General features: G+C 34.2%; 1 protein-coding gene across 1 annotated transcript in view; it reads left to right on the plus strand.

Annotated features, from left to right (window-relative positions):
• The first annotated feature begins 7,289 nt into the window (after positions 1 to 7,289).
• The window catches only part of LOC149791272 (GTP-binding protein 4-like), a 41,311-nt gene continuing 24,722 nt past the window's right edge, over positions 7,290 to 23,878 (plus strand). The window contains exons 1-7 of the mRNA XM_089969780.1: positions 7,290 to 7,446; positions 10,855 to 11,025; positions 15,351 to 15,454; positions 16,349 to 16,432; positions 17,813 to 17,966; positions 19,291 to 19,383; positions 20,783 to 20,932. Of these exons, the coding sequence (XP_089825906.1) occupies positions 7,399 to 7,446; positions 10,855 to 11,025; positions 15,351 to 15,454; positions 16,349 to 16,432; positions 17,813 to 17,966; positions 19,291 to 19,383; positions 20,783 to 20,932 (804 nt within the window). The 5' untranslated portion in view covers positions 7,290 to 7,398. The remainder of the gene's footprint in view (positions 7,447 to 10,854; positions 11,026 to 15,350; positions 15,455 to 16,348; positions 16,433 to 17,812; positions 17,967 to 19,290; positions 19,384 to 20,782; positions 20,933 to 23,878) is intronic.

Below are 23,878 nucleotides of genomic sequence, written 5' to 3' on the forward strand. Positions count from 1 at the left end.
CTTTCAAAATGCTTACTACCACGTACACCGTTATGCAACTTACATGGGATCAGAACTATACATAAAACGCGCGTATAAGCAATATTGAGTCTGCTGTGTATGACACAATCCCGGAACGTACGCGCGCATTATTATTATTATTATTGTTGTTTATTGTTGATGTTGTTATTGTTGTTGTTGTTGTTGCTGCTGCTGCTGCCGCTGCTGTTCTTATCTACGCTAACAATTAAGTTGCACATTGGGAACCTGTTATTATGTTCTTATGTGTCTGCCATTTTCATAATATGTTATGAACATTATGTTTAAGAATTTATTCGTTATTTGTTTCCTGATGTTGCCTAAATAAAACTGGAAATTTTTAGTGAATGTATATAGGAAACAACTGTTATTATTTTAACAGCTAGGTAAAATTTACAGAAAGGTTGTTACCAATGACATCATAGGAAAGTGAATATACGATTCATTTCATAATGAATACAATTGTATTGTATTGTACATCTTTATTGACATTAGAGTATTGCCTAGAAATTTGTAGTGGTATATATATATATATATATATATATATATATATATATATATATATATATATATATATATATATATATGTGTGTGTGTGTGTGTGTGTGTGTGTGTGTGTGTGTGTGTGTAACGACAGTCATTCATTTACGTTGTTTCTTGTAGTGTATTTTGCTTATATAATTAAACCTTAGGTATAATTTGAAAAATGAGCATATAATAAAAAGGTTACTGCATTTGTGTGGGAAAATATGAACTCGTTTTGTCGGAAGGATATACTGCACTCCCAAGGTCGTGCAGTATTCCGTCCCAAAACTCGTTCATATTTTCCCATACAAAAGCAGTAACCTATAAATACTTTTCATTTTTATATTAAGAATTAAAAAATTCATTTTTAGTAGCTTGTGACATAGGGCTGTGCTTACACAGAAACGTGCCCTTGTGCCGCCTTGATCCATGCAAGAAATTTCTGACTGGAGAGCGGAGTAACACGAGTACTGTGTATGGCATATTATATGACCACCCATTGAGCAACAAGAGTACAAGGAATGGCATATTATATGACCAACCAACGAGTAACAAGAGTACTGTGAATGGCATAGTATGACCACCCACTGAGCAACAAGAGTACTGTGAATGACATATTATATGACCACCTTTTGAGTAGCAAGATTTCTGTGAATAGCAAACTACACACAAAGCTTGTCAGTGATCTAACTCTAAAACCAATTAATCTGCAAACTCCATTTTTCTGTTAGTCACAATAACCTTAACCTTTGACCAAGTCCTCTTCCACACCATAAGTGAAAGTCCTACATAAAATAAAGCCAGATTCGCAAGATTTGGAACATTTACTTTACAGAAAAAACAATAATTCCATACAAGAATGTATCACTTGAACACAGGGTATGGTGCCAAAAAAGGACCTGTTTTGATTTCCGGGCAGTAGCGTAAAAACGGGGGTAGGGGGCGGATGGGGTAGTGCCTAGGGCGCCATAAGTCTTTGGGCACCAAAACCCTTTTGGGTCTTCATCGTCGCCCCGGGCGCTAGTTACCCTTAGTACGCTATTGTCTCCAGGTCTGTTGTTAATCTTCCAAAGCATATTATATTTATGCCCACCTTGCTAGCGCATAGCTGCTGTTATTACTCATTGTTTTGAAAATACGAAACGAGCAGTGAAGCAAATACTATTTAACCAATGCATGACGTTACTGCAAGGATGTAGGCAAATAATAAAACCATACATTTGCAATCCTCTCAGTGGATTGTTGTAGCGAAACTAGAAAGTGAGTGGTTATATTAGGAAAATCCCTCTCTCTAAGTATAGATGCACTCACGTGGTATGCATGGCGCCAAACTTGTTCCTGGTTTTGTCGATTTGGATGGAAAGAAGGGTCACGTTGTCTCATATATAGACTCTAATGCCTCGTTTTGTTGTCTTTGAATAGTTACAGAAATGTTTTATAGGGAACAGTAAAACTAGGATGAACAGTATGGTATGAAGACGTGTGTGCATTTACTTCCATGTTACAGGGGTTGTTTCAAAGCAGTTTGTAACTAGTTTCGACTGCCATTTTATAGCAACATTCAGAAAGTAAACAAATTAATGTTTAAGTAGTAGTTGATTAAGCAGTTTTACCAATTTGAAAGTACAATACTGTAATCTCGTTACTTCTATCAGTTAAAATTCATTACAATGTATAGTTTTAGCTGTGCTCTTTTAAAGTCACGTGGACAAAATAAACTGCATGTATCTCTCCATAAAACATAGTCACTTTCAAATATGACTACAATGGGTATGAATATAATAATTGTTACACACGTACAAAATATGTTTATAATAAACATAAAAGAATGATTTTTGAATTTGAAAATAAATTATTGCTTAAAACCATTGCTGAATGCTGTAGTTCTGCAAACTTTTATAGTTAATTTCCCAGTACATTCTGTTGTGGACAGCATGACACATAACCATTAAGTTTGATGTATGGGGTACACTCGCAATAAATTGTTGCCTGCGAAGGATGGCATCTGTCCTCTTTTGGGCATGAATTGAATATTAATTCGAAAACAGTCCGTCAGATATGTCAGTATAAAGTAAATAGCGGATAATGACACAGTTGAGACAAGCCAAAGCGAAATTCGGAAAATCTTCGGCCGTTTGAAAACCGGTGTCATAAAATGATATTTTCCAGAATTGTTATCAATAAAGGCAGACTAGAGATAATTATTCTGATATTAATGGGAGTGTTTCAATTTTGGAGGCTAGAGAAAGTAATCCTGACTGACTAAGTTAAACGAGGAGGTGTATTTCCCATACAAAATTCAAGGTTTTAAAGTAATTTCTCTTGCAATTTTAGTCACTCCGAGTTTTTCTGTCGAAAGGGGCTCCGAGATCAGTAGAAAGTACTCTACTCATTAAACAAATCGTCCATGGGAAAAGGGGTCTGTAAATTTGAATGATCCGAAACCAGAGAGAAGAGACAGGGGGAATTTTCTGATGACAAGAGAGCAAGGGCTCTGGAAGGCACAAAGGTATTGTCTCAATTGCATACAATATGTGCATTGATGTAAGTCTGTAATTATTTGTTGAATTTATTCGTTTAAACTCATTCTTTAATTTTTTCATTGAGTTTAGAAAATAATTGTACATGTTACTTCAATCTGTTGATATGAATGAGTTCGGATTTAGTGGTTTTGTATGCAATATAAATCATGTATCATAGGAATTTCATGCATTTCTTCTGACACAAATTGTTAGAAGTAAATTATCTATCTTAATTGACTTTTATCGTGTACACTAAGAATTTATTTTCCTTTGTCTGGAAATCTATGTCAATGAATCGCTAATAATCAACCGAGAATCGATGATTTTAGCATTAGGACTGACATAGATAGTTATAGCTAGTACTTTACAGCCCACAGCGGACTGTGATGGTTTTTCTAATAGGGCTCATTATGTCATAGTTCCAATTAAGAATGAGAGTAGCATCTAAAAAGATATTAGTTTATGATGGTAGGGGGTGTATCAGTATTAGGTTTCAAAATGACAATAGTTTAGTTCTGTTGGATTTCGATAGTCGATATCTGACGTAAATGAGTGGGAACATTGCTGATTACAGGAGAAGAAAAAGAACCTGATACTTATTTATGTTGGGTATTGATTTTCGTTTGAAGGAAAACAAAATAGCACCATACCTGTCATGCAGAGTAGGAAAGAGCGCAGTCTACAACCAAGACGCTTAATGGCCCAAAGAAGCTAGAAAGAGAGAGGAGAAGAAATACGGCAAGACCGACCTATCATCAACAGTGATTTGGAAAGACCGGGAGCGACCAGGCGATGCTTACGTGCCGGCAGTTTTGGTCGAGTATTTGATGAAATTTTCTATATCGGTGTAACAGAATGGCTAATTGAATTTCGCATAAATTTTGTTACTCTATTTTTAAGAAAAAGTGAATCATTCAAAAACCATGCTGAATTTCATTATGTTTATGTAATTTATTAAATTGTTATATTTATATACTGGGGCTCGTGTTGCTCTATTCTATATCTTTGCTCAGATGTATGTTATTCCATCCACTAATTTCATATTTTATTTTGCTGTTTACTTGATTCGGACAATAACACCGTGGTCGATCATCTCCTTGATAACGTAAACCAACACACCATAACTTCCGACAAATGTATACTGAGAAATATAATACATAATTCAAGTAAACGAAGAAACACACACACACACACACACGCACGCACCTACACACACTTCTCCCTAAAGTTCAAGTCTGCATTGACCCCTGTATTAGGTTGGCAGTCTTTCAGCAGCTAACACAATCCCTGTTGTTGAGACTGTGTCATACACACAAATGTAATCCAGTGTACAGAAGTTATAAACCTTGCCCTAAATAAAGTACGCATTAACTACATGAATGATACTCACTTTTGATGCAAAAAGAAAAACAGGAATGTATTTATACTTGAAATATAGGATAATTATAAAACATAAACCAAACGATGACATACTGTTCTGCCTCTTGACTTGCATTTATCCATCATGCCACTCATTTATTACAAACAATGTATAAAATTTCAAAATTAACTTTTTGGCACTAACTCAGATTTCTAGATATTCCAAATTTACCAGGTTAGACAGATCTGAACAAAATGTTGGCACAGCCCTCTCCCCCTCCATTTGAAAGCAAGGAGGAACTTTTCTAATTATGGGAGGGGTACAATGAAGAAATAATTGTAGGCTTGCCAAATAATTCCTGCAATAATGTATCATAGAAAATGCATCGAATATGATCGATGCAAAAAATAATATAAATTACCTGAATAATTCATCACTGAAACTGATATAAACAAAGACTGTCGCCACTAGTAATGAAGAATAATTCGGAGATGTGACAAAAACATGAATATGTACACTATACACACATGAATATGTACAATATACACACATGAATATGTATACTATATACACTTGAATATGTGCACTATACACACATGAATATGTACACCATACACACATGAATATGTACACCATACACACATGAATATGTACACTATACACACATGAATATGTATAATATACACACATGAATATGTGCACTATACACACATGAATATGTGTACTATACACATGAATATGTATGTACACCATACACACATGAATATGTACACCATACACACATGAATATGTACACCATACACACATGAATATGTACACTATACACACATGAATATGTATAATATACACACATGAATATGTGCACTATACACACATGAATATGTACACCATACACACATGAATATGTACACTATACACACATGAATATGTATAATATACACACATGAATATGTGCACTATACACACATGAATATGTGCACTATACACACATGAATATGTGTACTATACACGCATGAATATGTATGTACACCATACACACATGAATATGTACACCATACACACATGAATATGTACACTATACACACATGAATATGTGCACTATAAACATAATATCATACTATCACACATAATGGTATTAGTATTTACGCTCTATACAAATAAACGTAATATCAGACTAGCACACAATATGGTAGAAGTGCTCACGCACTATACATATAAACATAATATCATACTAGCACACATAATGGTAGGAGTGCTGACACACAATATATATAAACGTGATATATTATCACACATGTGGGTAGCAGTGCTCACACACAATACATATAACATAATACCATACTATCACTAACAAGATATAAGAGTGGAGAGTGAGTTTAAGTTGTGAAAGACAAAATATATACAGAGACAAACACACATAAAACTTGATGCGTGGCAGTCATTTGAGTAGTATCTCTGTTTCTGGGAGAACTGGGTGGCTAACGTCATTAGGGAAGTTAGCCAAAGATGGTTAACACTGGTTGCACAGCTTCATTATTCTTCTTCACAAATCTCCCCTTACTGCAGGGACATAATAATACTCCTCTCATGAGGCACTCTTGCCTTTTCATATACACTGAGCTGGAATGAACGGCTTAAGTTTTTCCATTTCAAAATTAGTAGCGATTTGATACATTTATTAAATATAAACGGGTGTGACAAAGTCACTGATGCATTTTTCCTGCTATCCATTGATTTGATGTATCATTAAGTGTAGTGAACCAGTCAGCTGTTATTGCTCGTGTAAGAGTTACAAAGAGGCAGATATGATACAAAATTATTTTCTCTTTAGGTATTGATTTCTGTTGAATGCAAGTACGATCTTTCACTGTTAAACACACAAAATTCATAGAAGTCCATTTGAAAATCATTATGTTTTCTTTTTGATTTTGTGTGTTTAACAGTGAAAGATCGTACTTGCATTCAACAGAAATCCATGCCTAACGAGAAAATAATTTTGAATCATATCTGCCTCTTTGTAAACTCTTACACACGCACGTGCGCGCACAAGCCACGCACACAAGCACACACACGGGTGCGCGTGCATACAAACACGCAGGTGTGAATTTGCAAATTACATGTCAATATTTTTGGTGTACAAATGACAACTCGGTGATGTGGAATCTCGCAAAAGCATACATTTATTTTCATGTAATGATGATGATGATAATAATAATAATAATAATAATAATAATAAAAGTCTTCAAATGTGGCTTTTGTCCAATTGTTACAGATTGTGTGTATTTTCCATAGAACTATTAATGTCATCTAAGGGTGATAATATATGACATATGAAAAGAAATAACATTTAGAACATATATTTAAAAAAATTAAAGCTGAATGTATCACAAACGTGGGAATTTAGATTGTAATAACATAGTCATATGTAGGACGTTCAAGTGTATTGTTTAACTTAACTGAGCATGTACCGAAATTTAGACACATTTTCAAGGGACATGCAGTCACCAACTAAAATTATTGGTTAGAGTCATTTTGCATTTTCATTTCCCAAAGGAAACAAAACAATCCTCATATTCACCCAATATTAAATACATGAAGCTTTCTGATTAGAGATGGAGAGAAGGTGCTTACGCTAGTTTCCTGTAATTTGTAGTTGGGTTAATTTTTTTACTCAGATTGTTTTATGAACGTGTTTTCTATATTTCAGTTACTGCCACTGATTGAACTGTATTTCGGAACACCTCGTAGTTTTTTTTTTTTTTTTTTTTCTTTTCCGGGAGAGGACAGATTCTGCATTGCCGGATCCCGTTCTGGAGCTTGGAGCCGATGTTCGAAATTGTATTTTAGTCATTGAACCCGTCAGACCTACATGCTCCCCTTTGTTCCGGTCTGTCAATGGTTTTGGACACGTGAATTTTAGCATCAAGAAAACTAATACCAATCGTTCTAAACTACGTGTCGAGCCTAAGAAAAATGGCTCACTATAATTTCAAGAAGATCACCGTGGTTCCTCCAGCCTCGGTAAATTTTTGTTCCTCATAGAATCCACACACATACAAGTGTTTACAGTCGCCGTGTGGGTACGAGAAAGTCTCGATTTTAGGGAACGTGGTCGTTTTGAAGACGGCTTTCGCTCTCGTGTGAAAATGCAAGGGATTTGGACCAAATATATTATGGGGGGCACGCAGAGGTAGCACTAAACAGTTTCTTATGATTGGCTGATGACAGGTTGTTTCGCCAATTCGCCCCGAGTCGTTTCGTCCTGGCTCGTCAGCTTTATGCCTAATATGAAATCATTACCAAGGCATGAGAATTGCTGTCATTATGCATCAGCTCTTACCCTTATGTTAACATACACTCAAGACGTTCGCATAGCTGTTACGTTCATTAGTTGGAATAAATACTCTCTTCATTTTAAAAAAAAACTTTGAGTTTCCTTACATTTAAATGATAAAATCCCACTCATATTATCCAGATACAGTCCCTTTTATTTGTACTTTTCTGTCATAAAATTATGCCAAGCACAGCGAACAAATCGTCTGCATCACTATTTAAGCAATACTAAGAGAATTAGTTATGCGACTAAAGATCCTTGAAAAAATTTGTTATTTGTGGATGTTCATTAAGTAGCAACCAGGGACAACACTAGATGTCGCTTGTGATCAATATTTAAATTTTCTCAAAATGTCAACCTCATTACCCCTGGTACTTTCCCCACTTTCCTATGTAAAAAAAGCCGACATTATTACATCCGAATGTATTCATGATTTAAAGATCAACAAAAATAATGCTTTCATATGTGAGAATATTTGCATAATCCCCCCCAGAAACTCTTTCCAGCACATGGGTCTGTAAAAATGTGGATAATGGCAATAAAATGGTATGAATTGAGTTAAAAAAAACACAGAAACACTGACAAATGGATATTTATACCAAGGAATCAGAACATGCACACGTGTTTTCATTTATTATACTAACTGTATTAAAAATGTTTAGTACAATTTTTGGTGTGTAATGTATTTTCGAGGTTAGGCAGACTTGTTACATATGACTGGTGATATTGAGAGGCATTTGTAGGCCTATTTAATATAAACTTTTCATGTTAAGTATAGCCAAAAAGAGGTAAATTTAAATTATTTTTGAAGAAAAGAAAACCAGTTTGTGGCATTTATTGTGAATATCAATATATTTTGAATATTAACATTATAAAGAACAAGCAATCTGTACCATATCACTTTATTTAAACTAATCATAAATATTTCATTAAAACTGTTCCAGTTCCTTCTTGCACTCAGATTTTACAATTTAATACTACTTTATGAACTGTACAATATTGCTGAAAATTGATAAGAAATATTTAGAAAGTATTAAAAAAAATTGATACCAAAATTTAATGCTGCAACATACACAATTTATGCCATAGAAATGCAGATTTACTTTAATAATAAATTAGTGGAAAACCTGCACAGTATAAAAAAGTGAATAAGGAATTTTTTTAAGAATTTTGTCCATGTGACATATCCTTTTGTAGAATAGTGGAAGTATTCAATGTAAGTTACTTTTCTGTTTATTTCATGTCATTTATTTTAAAGATATGAAAATTGACCAAAACTATCTAAACATAATTTAATTCTAAATTGGCTGCTGTTGTTTAATAAATTGTGATTTAAGATTTATATATATATATATATATATATATATATATATATATATATATATATATATATATATATTTATATATATATATATACAAGAATATTGTAATGATTATGCACTATTTTAAGAGTAAGATATAATGTCAACTTGTGTGTGACTCATCATTATGGTATTTTGTGAAAAAAATACATTGGGGACGGCGCTTAAACAAGGCATAAAAAGGCTTGACAAGTACCAGAAACAATGAAAAGGTAAATTTATTATTAAACCTGAATGTTCACAAAACTTTTCTATATTGTCATAAGTAAGAAATATGCAAATTTCAGCTTGAAATAACCATGAGGTCAACGTTTTGCAAAATGTGACAGGACCAATATCAAAATGGTGTACGTGTTTGAATGCACACTGTGAATTTATTTTAAATGATTATATAAAGATGAGTTCAATTTTTAATTCTGCAGACAAATTATGCATAAAACATTAAATTTTAAGAGCAACATATAGTTTCAACATATGTATGACTCAAATATATTACTTCATACAAAACATGAGGGGCACCTGATAAAAAGGCACAGAAAGTCTTCCAAAGTACCTGGAACAGAGGAAAAGTCTGTTTATTCTTATAGCTGAATGTTTCAACCAACATTTCTATATAACTACATGTAAGAAATCTGCAAATGTCAGCTTGAAATAACATCAGGTTCAGATTATGCAAAAAGTGACCAAGACCAGTATTAAAAATGGTGGATTACTGCTTCAGGACACATTTCATTGTAAATTTGATGTTTTCTGTTTGTGTTTATTTTTCTTCTTGTTTTTTGTCTTTCAACTGAAGCCGTTGTCAGCTGTATTTAACTGCCCATAATTTCACTTTACCTTTGTAAGAACAGGTTTCTCATCAATTTAGTGCATATAATAGTTCAAATTGCACTGATTGAAATTAAAGCATAAAATGATTGTAATAGAAATCAGTCAACCTTTCTAAATATACATGTATTGAATATACAAGTTTTTTGAAATTATTTTTCTATTTTCCAAATGTATAATCAAAATAAAGATGACTCTTCTAGTGTTATGTGATTTTAAATCACTTTTTGAATAACATATCTTCATTCATTGACTCTTCAAATGTCAATCTGCAATGTTAACAAGCCATATCATGGTGGAGTTGCTAAATGTACCAGCCGATGTGCATTGGTGATTTATCCTTCCAAAGCAGAATGCTTCAGCATGTACATGGGGGGAAGTCCCCAGCATCAAAGTGTAGAGAATCAAGAAATTATAGGGGGTGGGGGGTGTCGTCAAGGTCACAGGCCAGTATTTTAGATTTCAGTATCATTTTCCTTCTGCTTTGTAACCTATGAGCTGTTTGCGATAGCGAAATTTGGTACATTTGTACGTTGTCTCTTGAAGATGTGTTGTATTCCATGCTGAGGATCCTATCATAAAGGTCAAGGTGGCATGTATATATTGCATCATAAAGGTCAAAGTGGCATGTATATATTGCATAAAGGTCAAGGTTACATGTGTATATTTCGTGTTTTATTTTGCTTAAAAGCTGTCTGATGTTAATGTGTAGACCTTGGTACACTTAATACTTAAACTCATCATTTTGATGGCATCCCATGTGTCACAGTTATTTCCCATTTGTACACCTTTACTTTAAGATGGAGACCTGAAACTCAGTTACTTCACTTGTCCATTGTGTAATTCTCAAGTTCAAGGGTCTCAGCCAGATTTTTTTATTTTTGTTTTCAATTTCTTTCATTTCAGGATTTTATAGACATTGTTTTGTCTAAAACACAGAGGAAGACACCCACTGTTATTCACAGGCATTACAAGATTTCTAGAATCCGCCATTTTTACATGCGCAAAATTAAATTTGCTCAGCAGACCTTTCATGACAAGCTGTCAGAGATCATATCAGAGTTTCCAAAGCTAGAGGTAAGTAGTAATATGAAGAGCTCTTTGTAGGTAAATATGTATATTAAGTTTAACAGACATGATTTTTCTCCATTTTAAAGAGGAATTCTGCTTTTCCCCTGACTTGAATCAGATTTTTCTTGATATAGTTTGTTTTTTATATCATATCCAATCCGGTTTTTAAAAAATGGTCTGTCCTCTCCCATTCCACAACGACCCTTGTAAATTATTCGTTCCATATATTAGTTAGCACATGATTCTCATAAAGAGTATTCTGACTGGTCAAATGTTTAAATTCATCCAATGAATCTTCGTGTAATGGAAACTGATGGCAATGGAAGAAGAAGCATGCTTGCAAAACATGGCGTCCCAAGTTATTGAGAGAGAAAATGTATGGAAAGGGGAATGGCTGGGGTGAAAAGTTTACAGAAATTTAGTTGGTCAGTTTGTAAGAAAACAACGCTAGAGGACTGGCATTTTGTGACCTCTGCTCTAAGGTAATCATGGTTGGAATAGCACCTACAAAAGAAGCTGCATACGAAAAAATTGAAGCACAGAAGGCATCTGGAAAAAGCGCAGTTAATTACTATAAGAAGAAAGATTTTGCATGAGAGAACAGATGTAGCCCTCTGTCAGAATATTACTTGACCTGGATATGTATGTGAAAGGTGCATATTACTAAATGTAGAGATCATAGTTGATTGATTTTGCAATAAGCTTTTTATGATCTTGTGATGGCAAACACTACACCCACAGTCAGTATGTTAATTGAACAAGCGTGGTAAACCCATTAAAAAAGCCCAGCAAGGTATGGTGTCTCCACCAAGATATAAAAAGGGCTTGGTAATTATCTACCAAAAAGGGCATCTCAAATTATGTATGTCCGTCCCAGAAGAGAAATTTTTGTGAATTAATGTTGTTCTTATTATTATTATTATTATTATTATTATTATTAACAGCAACAATAATAATTCTTTATGAAAAAGATGCCTTTTTGAGAATGTGTTTAATGTGCCAACTACACATTGTATTTTATTTACCAGACTTCGCTTTTTTATTTCTTGGTTTTACTAGACTTTTTTATTTCTTGGTTTTACTAGACTTTTCTCTTTCTTTCATGTACATTTAACATTCCTTGGATGAACTTTAATTTTTTAATGATGTTGTTATTTCCTTGTTCATTAGATATTCCTTTAAAAAAGCTTGATGTCGCCAGTCAGTAGCATGTACTATTCCCTTTGATTTCATCCTTTTTAGAATGTAGTCTAATGCTTAAATAGCAACAGAGCTTTCCTATTCGATCGCTCCAGTGGCCAAGTGGTTAGAGCATCCACCTCGGATGTGGAAGATCATGGGTTTGATGCCTGGCAGAGTCATACTAAAGACTTACAAAAATGGTACTAACAGCTGCCTCACTTGGCGCTCAGCATTAATAGGTTAGTGTTAGGACTGGTTGACTTGGTGGGACATCATGCAACATGTCTGCAACATGATGCCACAGTGCGTTGGATCATTATAAACTGCCACGAGTAGTTCAATTATAAACAAAAACTTGTATGCTTCACTCTCTGATGTTAATTACAGTGGTGGTGGGTATACTACCATTCTAAGCTTTGGGGTGGGGATATTACCATTCTAAGCTTTGGGGTGGGGATATTACAATTTATGACCTGATGCTGATATGTGTGTTTGATTTGGATTTTTAACGTAGCTTTAACAATTTTCTGGTTACACTGCCAGTATCTGTTGTGTAGCAGTTTATAGTGATCATCTGCATGGCCTGATATGGGAATAAAAGAGTATGGCACAATGCCATCCATAAATGCAAATAGGAAACACTAAATTATGACATTCACTGGAAAGGATTAAGAAAATGATTTGCATTTTAGTGTGCAGTAGTCGGATCTGAGTGTATTTTCCGACTTTTATATCGGCCACATTGAGAAAATAAAAAACATCACTCAAAGTTATTGACAGTATATTTTTGAAAGTAAACTAGCTCTCTGAAATGTAGGTCTATTTAAATGTAATCACTTGTCTTTAAACCGCATATTTCAACATGATATTGGCTGCTCTTATTTATCCATCCTTAATTGATAAAGCATAGGTTTAAGAAATATGTGTGCAGCTTGTACCATATTAAAGGGGGCAATTTATTTTTCAACATTCTTCTCTCTGTGTCTTGCTCATTTACATGCTTTCTCATTTTGCCCCAGTAAGTGCCTAAATGAAAAGTCTACATTCTTTTTTTCAACATTCAGAAGGATTTTTCATGATTTGATCATTTGTATTGTGATTGTACAGAATTTGTGATGATTGGTATCGTGATTGCAAAGGATTTGTGATGATTGGTATCGTGATTGCAAAGGATTTGTGATGATTGGTATCGTGATTGCAAAGGATTTGTGATGATTGGTATCGTGATTGCAAAGGATTTGTGATGATTGGTATCGTGATTGCAAAGGATATGTGATGATAGTATTGTGATTGCAAAGGATTTGTGATGATTGGTATTGTGATTGCAAAGGATTTGTGATGATTTGGCCATTTTTATTGTGATTGCAAAGGATTTGTGATGATTGGTATTGTGATTGCAAAGGATTTGTGATGATTTGGCCATTTTTATTGTGATTGTAAAGGATTTGTGATGATTGGTATCATGATTACAAAGGATTTGTGATGATTGGTATTGTGATTGCAAAGGATTTGTGATGATTTGGCCATTTTTATTGTGGTGATTCCAAAGGATTTGGGATGATTGGTATCGTGATTGCAAAGGATTTGTGATGATTGGTATCGTGATTGCAAAGGATTTGTGATGATGGTATTGTGATTGCAAAGGATTTGTGATGATTGGTATTGTGATTGCAAAGGATTTGTGATGATTTGGCCATTTTTATTGTGATTGCAAAGGATTTGTGATGATTGGTATTGTGATTGCAAAGGATTTGTGATGATTTGGCCATTTTTATTGTGATTGTAAAGGATTTGTGATGATTGGTATCATGATTACAAAGGATTTGTGATGATTGGTATTGTGATTGCAAAGGATTTGTGATGATTTGGCCATTTTTATTGTGGTGATTCCAAAGGATTTGGGATGATTGGTATCGTGATTGCAAAGGATTTGGGATGATTGGTATCGTGATTGCAAAGGATTTGTGATGATTTGGCCATTTTTATTGTGATTGTAAAGGATTTGTGATGATTGGTATCGTGATTGCAAAGGATTTGGGATGATTGTTATTGTGATTGCAAAGGATTTGTGATGATTTGGCCATTCTTTATTGTGATTTCCATGGCTTTGTGATGATTGATATTGTGATTGTAAAGGATTTTTGATGATTTCATCACTTTTATTGTGATTGTGTTATATAAAAAAAAGGTTATGCAGTGGGATCTACCCAAAAAGCTCTCATAATACAGTTTTTACAGGTTCTAATATGTGGATTTCAATTTCATCCATCTTTCTTAGAAACTAAAGAAAATGAAAGGTAACAACTCTTTTTCTATTAAATTACAATCTGTTGGGGGACCTCCGAGTGACCAAGTGGTCTAAACCACTCACCATTACGGATCACTGCCATATCACCTCTGTCTGCGTGGGTTCTAGTCTAGGGTTTGGCCAGTGTGTGTATGTGAGAAAGCTTGCCGGTAGCTTCTCTTGGGTCGGTGGTTCTTTCTGGGGCTTTCCCGGGTTCTTTCTCCATTATTTATATAGACCATCTCATACTGAAAAATAGCATTAAACTCTACAACAACAACAACAATCTGTTACCATCAGCTTCACAAAAATGTATACTATTTGCTTTAGATGACTTTTGAATCTGTACACTTCGTTACCGGCTGGTTGGCATGTTTTTCAGTGATGTTACATATAACAGCAAATCATGTTCTAGTCATGGAATGTAATGCAATCTATAATTCTGTACAGTCTAGTACTTCATTAATTGTAATGGTAAATTTCAGTAATTTGGTTGGAGTAACTACACCTAATGCTGTTTAAAAATGCATGACAATTTTAATTTCGGTGATTGTCTCTATATTGGACCTTTATGTACCAACCAAAATGACAATTTTTGTAAAACCACAAAAAAAATAACACCAATCAAAATAAATGTGGTTTGAAATTTCAGTTAATATGTCACCAATTACTAATAGCTATGGTTCTGCAGTTCACTCTTAACACACATGTATGTGATTAATTCAGACATTTTTATTTTACCAATTGCAACAGCACTGTATTAATTTGACATAACATTCATTGTAATTTTATTCACAGCACAAACTGTCAGTGATACATTTATTTCCTTGATAATGACGTTTCACTGATGTCACCATTTCAGGATGTCCACCCATTTTATGCTGACTTGATGAATGTATTGTATGACAAGGACCACTATAAACTTGCCCTTGGTCAAATAAACACAGCGAGACATCTCATAGACAAGTAAGAATTAAACAGTTTTTATTTTGTTTTAATGGCAGCATATAGCTTATTTGAATGGACCTGTGCTATCAGTAACATATTACGCACTGTTTCCTTGTTTTTTTAAGTTTCCGTCTTTGGAAGACTTGTTCTTGTTTTGCTGGATTTGGTTGTATTGATCATTTATAATAAAGACATGGATGGCAACAACATGTTCAGTGTCAGGAGATGACGATATTGACTAAGATAGGGATGAGGAATAGGTTGATGACAGTGTTGATGGGGGCGATGATGATGATAATGTTGAAATACAGAGGTCAAAATTAAGAAAATTTAATCTAATCAGAGTTGGAAAGACCATCTTGTTTGAAAGATTTACACATGTATTATGAAAAATGAATTCCAGCCAATAATTCCATTGTGTAATATCTCATTATATGTACTTATGTGAAACTGCTTCTCCTAAATTATTTCAGTCACATTTTGTAAGTTATATGATATATTCAAGTTTTTGATAGCTAAAAGAAAGTTTTCATAATATTGTGTTATCAGATACAGTAGATTTTGCATGTTCATAGATTTTGTAAAAATTTCTATTTAAACATGGAGAAAAAAGTTTATACACAGTATAAAAGGTGTCCATTAAGGAAGGTTTCACAGTTTACGTGTATTACAAATACTACTTGCAACCCAGTGTATAAAGAACATTAGGGCTATTCCATTAAAATATACTTGGAACCATTTAATTAGGAATAGTTACCCATTGATGCAATTCAGAATTTGGGTTTATTTTCACATGAACTCTTTTGAGTAATTAGAGTACCCAGTGATATATTTACATGTATGTTTAAATGGAACAAGTTCCCTTATCCAGTCTTTCTGCAGATTGATGCTCTGTATAATTTTTCATTTCAGTGTGTCCAAAGATTATGTCAGATTAATGAAATTTGGAGACAGCTTGTACCGATGTAAACAACTGAAGAAAGCTGCTCTAGGCAGGTAAGATGAGGAGGAATTTTTTGCTTTCCCGTAACAGCCATATTTTGGGGATTACTGAAAATTAACTAGATGTGAATTATATTATGGATTTAAAGACATGTTCATTTGAGATCAAAAGTAGAACATTTAGTGTTCTGAGTTACGTGTCTGCTCTTGAGTCATTATCTGTTGAGGGAGCAATGTACTAGTTTGTAATATTTGTAATTGTTTGTAATATTTGTAATTAGCAATATAATAGTTTGTACTATTTTTAATAGTTTGTAATATTTGTAATTAGGAACATAATAGTTCGTAATATTTTCATTATTTTCATGCATCTGATCAACTTTTGTGTCTGTTGAGTGATTATGTCAGTGACTACTTTTCAATCCAGATGATCCCTGCCAACAATTAAAAAAACTGAATGAAATTCATGCAGCCCTGTCTTGAGTAAATTATGACTCTTTGGAGGTTTGTAGGCTGGTGGCTAGTAAAGATGAACAAGTTAATTTCATATTCTTATAAAACTATTCCTATTTGATTTGTCTGATTTTACTGAAATGATGTATAAAGGATGCACTTATTGAGTAAGAGCAAACAATTATGAAAATACAATGCTCTGATTTTAGAATTTGCTTTATCAAGGTTTGGTCTGGAGTTGGGATTATAATAGATTCAGTGGAGTTGAACACAGAACCAGACTAACTTTGCAGGAGTTACTCAGATGCTTTAATTTGTCCATGATTGGTTTGTGCAAAACACCTACATAATCAAGCTTTCGCTTTTACTTTATAACACTACCTAAAATTGTTGTCCAGCAAATGCAAAACATTGAAGACTAAAAGGACAATAGACAGTTCAAACAACCAGCACAAGGGTATAAAAATAAGGTATATTCAGGTTCTGTGTTGTTCTTTGAAATATAGCAGGAAAGGCAACAATTACATTTATTGGACATTGTATCATTTCAATTTGAGCATTGCTCACAGGGGTCAAGATGATTGGCCGCTGCCATAGCAAACTGAACTGGAGATTGTTAAGTACTAAGTGAACTTAATGAACTTTTTAGTTGGACATAAAGTTGACAGTAGCAGTACTTGATATTTCATTGCACCTTAATGAAAATTAGTCAAACTAATGTAAAACTATTGACTTTCTTACTGAGAAGGTTTTGATTAGGGCTGACAGGTCTTCTAATCTGGCAGGGGAGAAGTCACTTTGCCCAAAACATTGAGTCCTGTCATCTATATACTCCTTTCTTACATTTATTGATTTAAAAAATTCTTTTTTTGCTTACGTAAACTGTAATTGGTTATTAAAACAATTCAGAGATTTTACTGTAAATGAAAAGCATTCAGAATTTGTAATGTAATAAAAATTTATAAAATGTTTGTAACTCAGAATGTGCACCATTATGAAGAAGCAGAAGCAGAGTCTGGAGTATTTGGAACAAGTCCGCCAGCATCTGTCCCGTCTTCCTTCCATAGACCCAAACACGAGGACCCTTCTGATCTGTGGGTTCCCTAATGTTGGAAAGTCCAGTTTTATTAACAAGGTAGTATTATTATTATTTCATCATCAAGATCTTTGGTTGTTACAGTCTTCATCAAGACGTATATAACTGCTGTCATCATGTTAATCCAATAGCACATTCATCCGTGTCATTTTTACAAGGTTAAACTCTTGTCATTTTTACAATGTTAAACTCTTAATTGTCGTTGTTACACTCCGTAGCATCTTTATTAGTGATGCTGTTACTGTATCTCCGCTGTATTAAAGAAACTCAGGGCGTGTAATACAGTCCAAGTACACTGTATATACAGAAATATTTGTAGTATCTCTTTCACCTCATACGCTGGACAGTGATTGTCTTTTGGATTTAGATTGTTCCAACTTCTTTTTAATTTTGATTTTGACCCAGTGGGTCATACTAAGAGAGTAGTGGTAACTTTACATCAGTTGCAAATAACCTCCAAGTTGTTCATCTCACATACCTTAGAATTGGCATGTGTTTTTAAGGACCAAAGTGTCAACACATTTCAGACTGGGGCCCCAGTGCCTTTCTGTATCCCCTGTGACATAAAATATATGTGCTGAGTCATACCTAAGACTTACAAAAATGGTACAAACAGCTGCCTCGCTTGACACTCAGCATTGAGAAGTTAGTGTTAGGACTGGTCGGCCTGGTGTCAGGATAATGTGACTGTGTGGGATATTATGATACATGTCTGCATCATGATGACCCAGTGCTAGATGTCACTATAAAACTGCCACACTGCAGACATCATAGCGGTATGACTGAATTTTTTTTGTAAGCTACGTTAAGAATACACACACACACATACTATGTTATTGTCACAGATTTTCTTCAGAATTCCTTGTTTTTGATCTATTGATTTTGGTTTTATGTGGCTAGTTTTTGTTTGCCTTTGATGGGCAGTGTTTGTTGTTTTTTTTCTTCAGGAAGATGAGAATGGTCTCTTCATCAGCATAATTAAAATTGCCATCTGTTAACAAATATTGCAAACTGTTGCTTGATAATTAAAATGCAGATACTAGTCTCTTGAAAGTCTGCCTAATCCACTTAATATTCTCACATAATTAGACTTCTCAAATAGCACATGATTAGACTTCTCAAATAGCACATAATTAGACTTCTCAAATAGCACATAATTAGACTTCTCAAATAGCACATAATTAGACTTCTCAAATAGCACATGATTAGACTTCTCTTTATATACTAAAAATGAAAATAGTAACCTTAACTCTAATCTCTAACCCAATTGAAAGACATATTTGGTTTTTTAAGTATTGTTAATATATCACAGTCCAAGTTTTCCATGCATTCATAATCAAAGATGTCATATTGCATTTTTCAGATCACCAGAGCAGATGTTGAAGTCCAGCCATATCCCTTTACAACAAAATCTCTCTTTGTTGGACACACAGATTATAAGTACCTTAGATGGCAGGTTTGTAGAGAATTTGTATGCTATGGAAAAAAATGTCTAGGGAGTTTAATCAGAGTATTGACATTAGGGTTTCAAATAAAGTCAAGGACTAAATTTTTTTATCCTGTCCAGCTGAATTGTTGCTAAGAGGAAACCATATTGCAGTGCTTCAGCCTATCAAACTTTCATATCATCAGGTCAACCAGTTTGAAAACTTGCATTGGTCATTGCAAATATTGGGTTCACCATTGACCTTTAGAACCATAATCATTTGGTGTAAAATTATTGGTGGAAGATGGAGGGGACAATAGTACCCTTGCCAGTTAGCATAAACAGGTCAAATCAAGTGAAGGCTTCATATAAGTAGCCCATTTTTTAAACATAAAATGTACAAGAAATTGAATTTCAAGACCATTTGTTGCATCAGTCTTGCCAGGACAGTAGGTCAGTATCGGAATTGTCACCCTGTGCAGTGACAAGAAATTGAACATGTTTGTTTGAGTTAGTTACGTTTTAATTATAAAACGCATAAGGTTTTAATATTATATCTAGATCTGTCTCACAGAATGGTCAGTGGTCACCATGTGCTTCATCCTCAGGTTGGTTGTTGAAATTCACAATTTAGAGTTCTCTAAACAATCTGCAGTTCTCTAAACAATCTGCATTGCCTGATTTCAATTCACTGAGACTTTATACTTTCATTTTCTTTTAGTGATAACTTTATTTAATAAAGCTGTGTCTGTGTCTGCATTTATGGTTAACAGTTTGCAACAATTTGCATCAGAGCACTGTGCAGTTGTTTAAATCATACTCAGTTTTGGAACATTTGTATATATTTGTGTTTTGGAACATTTGTATATATTGTACTGTGTTTTCGAACATTTGTATATATTGTACTGTGTTTTTGAACAGGAACATTTGTATTGTACTGTGTTTTCGAACATTTGTATTGTACTGTGTTTTCAAATATTTGTATGTATTGTACTGTGTTTTGTAACATTTGTATATATTGTACTATGTTTTTGCAACATTTGTATATATTGTAGTCTATTTTGGAACCTACTTACATTGTAAAAAGTTAAACTTTTCTGTTCTTTTGTCAGCAGATAAGACATCATTAAACATTGCATTTTTTATTGAAGTCCGATACTTGGCAGGTTTAAAATACATTTACATACATGAGCCTGTACAGAGATCTGTAACCATTATCATATATTTAGAATTAATTGCATTAAATTTATGTATTTGCATAAAAAATTGTAAAAAAACACACATTCAAACCCTCAGTCACTTAATTTTTGTAATTTTATGACCCAGTTTTCTGCTCTTAATAGTTGTTAGGTTGTTGACACTGGTTATTGTAGACCATCCTCTGGAGGCAGGAAATGCTATGTTATCCAGTATATGTTTTTGTTGCTAGGTTGTTGACACTCCGGGCATTTTAGACCATTCTCTGGAAGAGAGGAATACCATTGAAATGCAGGCTATCACAGCTTTGGCACACTTGAGGGCTGCTGTGCTCTATTTCATGGATGTCTCGGAGCAGTGTGGTAACTCGCTTGAGCAGCAGGTAGAGCTTAAATCTTTAATAATATTTACCATTTTTCAGTGTCCCATGATGGCATTATATGCAGAAAGTGTTACCCTTGTCTGTCTGTCTGTCCATCACACCTTGGTTAGGTCTTGTAAATGTCTGTTTTCAGGCACTGTGTTGGGTCAGCTTTGTTCCAGTAACACTTTCCTATTCTTAGCTCTATTGGTCCTAGACCACAAGAGCTTATGTGATGGTTTGTTGTCCATCATATATATGTTACCACATGTTTGTTGTCCATCATATATATGTTACCACATGTTTGTTGTCCATCATATATATGTTACCACATGTTTGTTGTCCATCATATATATGTTACCACATGTTTGTTGTCCATCATATATATGTTATCACATGTTTGTTGTCCATCATATATATGTTACCACATGTTTGTTGTCCATCATATATATGTTACCACATGTTTGTTGTCCATCATATATATGTTACCACATGTTTGTTGTCCATCATATATATGTTACCACATGTTTGTTGTCCATCATATATATGTTACCACATGTTTGTTGTCCATCATATATATGTTACCACATGTTTGTTGTCCATCATATATATGTTACCACATGTTTGTTGTCCATCATATATATGTTACCACATGTTTGTTACTGCACCTCCCTCAAAACTACAGACATTCATCCCTAGGTCTAATTGGTCCTCAGTAAAAATGGTGCTGCTTAGACATATAATATTAATACTACTTTTGAATGGATGGTCATATCAACATGGGGTTTTGCTACTTTTGAATGGATGGTCATATCAACATGGGGTTTTGCTCAGACATCTTACATTAATACTACTTTTGAATGGATGGTCATATCAACATGGGGTTTTGCTCAGACATCTTACATTAATACTACTTTTGAATGGATGGTCATATCAACATTTGAATGGATGGTCATGTCAACATGGGGTTTTACTACTTTGAATGGATGGCCATGTCAACATGGGGTTTTGCTCAGACATCTAACATTAGTACTACTTTTGAATGGATGGTCATATCAACATGGCGTTTTGCTCAGACATCTAACATTAATACTATTTTTGAATGGATGGTCATATCAACATGGGGTTTTACTACTTTTGAATGGATGGTCATATCAACATGGGGTTTTGCTCAGACATCTTACATTAATACTACTTTTGAATGGATGGTCATATCAACATGGGGTTTTGCTCAGACATCTTACATTAATACTACTTTTGAATGGATGGTCATATCAACATGGAGTTTTACTACTTTTGAATGGATGGTCATATCAACATGGGGTTTTACTACTTATGAATGGATGGTCATATCAACATGGGGTTTTACTACTTTTGAATGGATGGTCATATCAACATGGGGTTTTGCTCAGACATCTAACATTAATACTACTTTTGAATGGATGGTCATATCAACATGGGGTTTTGCCCAGACATCTTACATTAATACCACTTCTGAATGGATGGACATATCAGCATGGGTTTTACTACTTTTGAATGGATGGTCATATCAACATGGGGTTTTACTACTTATGAATGGATGGTCATATCAGCATGGGTTTTACTACTTTTGAATGGATGGTCATATCAACATGGGCTTTTGCCCAGACATCTTACATTAATACCACTTTTGAATGGATGGTCATATCAGCATGGGTTTTACTACTTTTGAATGGATGGTCATATCAACATGGCATTTTGCTCAGACATCTAACATTAATACTACTTTTGAATGGATGGTCATATCAACATGGAGTTTTACTACTTTTGAATGGATGGTCATATCAGCATGGAGTTTTACTTCTTTTGAATGGATGGTCATATCAACATGGGGTTTTACTACTTTTGAATGGATGGTCATATCAACATGGGGTTTTACTACTTTTGAATGGATGGTCATATCAACATGGGGTTTTGCTCAGACATCTAACATTAATACTACTTTTGAATGGATGGTCATATCAACATGGGGTTTTCACCAGACATCTAACACTAATACTACTTTTGAATGGATGGTCATATCAGCATGGGGTTTTACTGCTTTTGAATGGATGGTCATATCAACATGGGGTTTTCACCAGACATTTAACAGTAATACTACTTTTGAATGGATGGTCATATCAACATGGGGTTTTACTACTTTTGAATGGATGGTCATATCAACATGGGGTTTTGCTCAGACATCTAACATTAATACTACTTTTGAATGGATGGTCATATCAACATGGGTTTTACTACTTTTGAATGGATGGTCATATCAGCATGGGTTTTACTACTTTTGAATGGATGGTCATATCAACATGGCATTTTGCTCAGACATCTAACATTAATACTACTTTTGAATGGATGGTCATATCAGCATGGGGTTTTACTACTTTTGAATGGATGGTCATATCAACATGGGGTTTTACTACTTTTGAATGGATAGTCATATCAACATGGGGTTTTACTACTTTGAATGGATGGCCATATCAACATTGGGTTTTACTACTTTGAATGAATGGCCATATCAACATGGGGTTTTGCTCAGACATCTAACATTAGTACTACTTTTGAATGGATGGTCATATCAACATGGGGTTTTCACCAGACATCTAACACTAATACTACTTTTGAATGGATGGTCATATCAACATGGGGTTTTACTACTTTTGAATGGATGGTCATATCAACATGGGGTTTTGCTACTTTTGAATGGATGGTCATATCAGCATGGGGTTTTACTACTTTTGAATGGATGGTCATATCAACATGGGGTTTTGCTACTTTTGAATGGATGGTCATATCAACATGGGGTTTTGCTCAGACATCTTACATTAATACTACTTTTGAATGGATGGTCATATCAACATGGGGTTTTGCTCAGACATTTTACATTAATACTACTTTTGAATGGATGGTCATATCAACATGGGGTTTTGCTCAGAC

The sequence above is a fragment of the Sinohyriopsis cumingii genome, chromosome 9 (genome assembly GCF_028554795.1).
Source record: "Sinohyriopsis cumingii isolate HCF-2022 chromosome 9, ASM2855479v2, whole genome shotgun sequence".
Taxonomy (NCBI): domain Eukaryota; kingdom Metazoa; phylum Mollusca; class Bivalvia; order Unionida; family Unionidae; genus Sinohyriopsis; species Sinohyriopsis cumingii.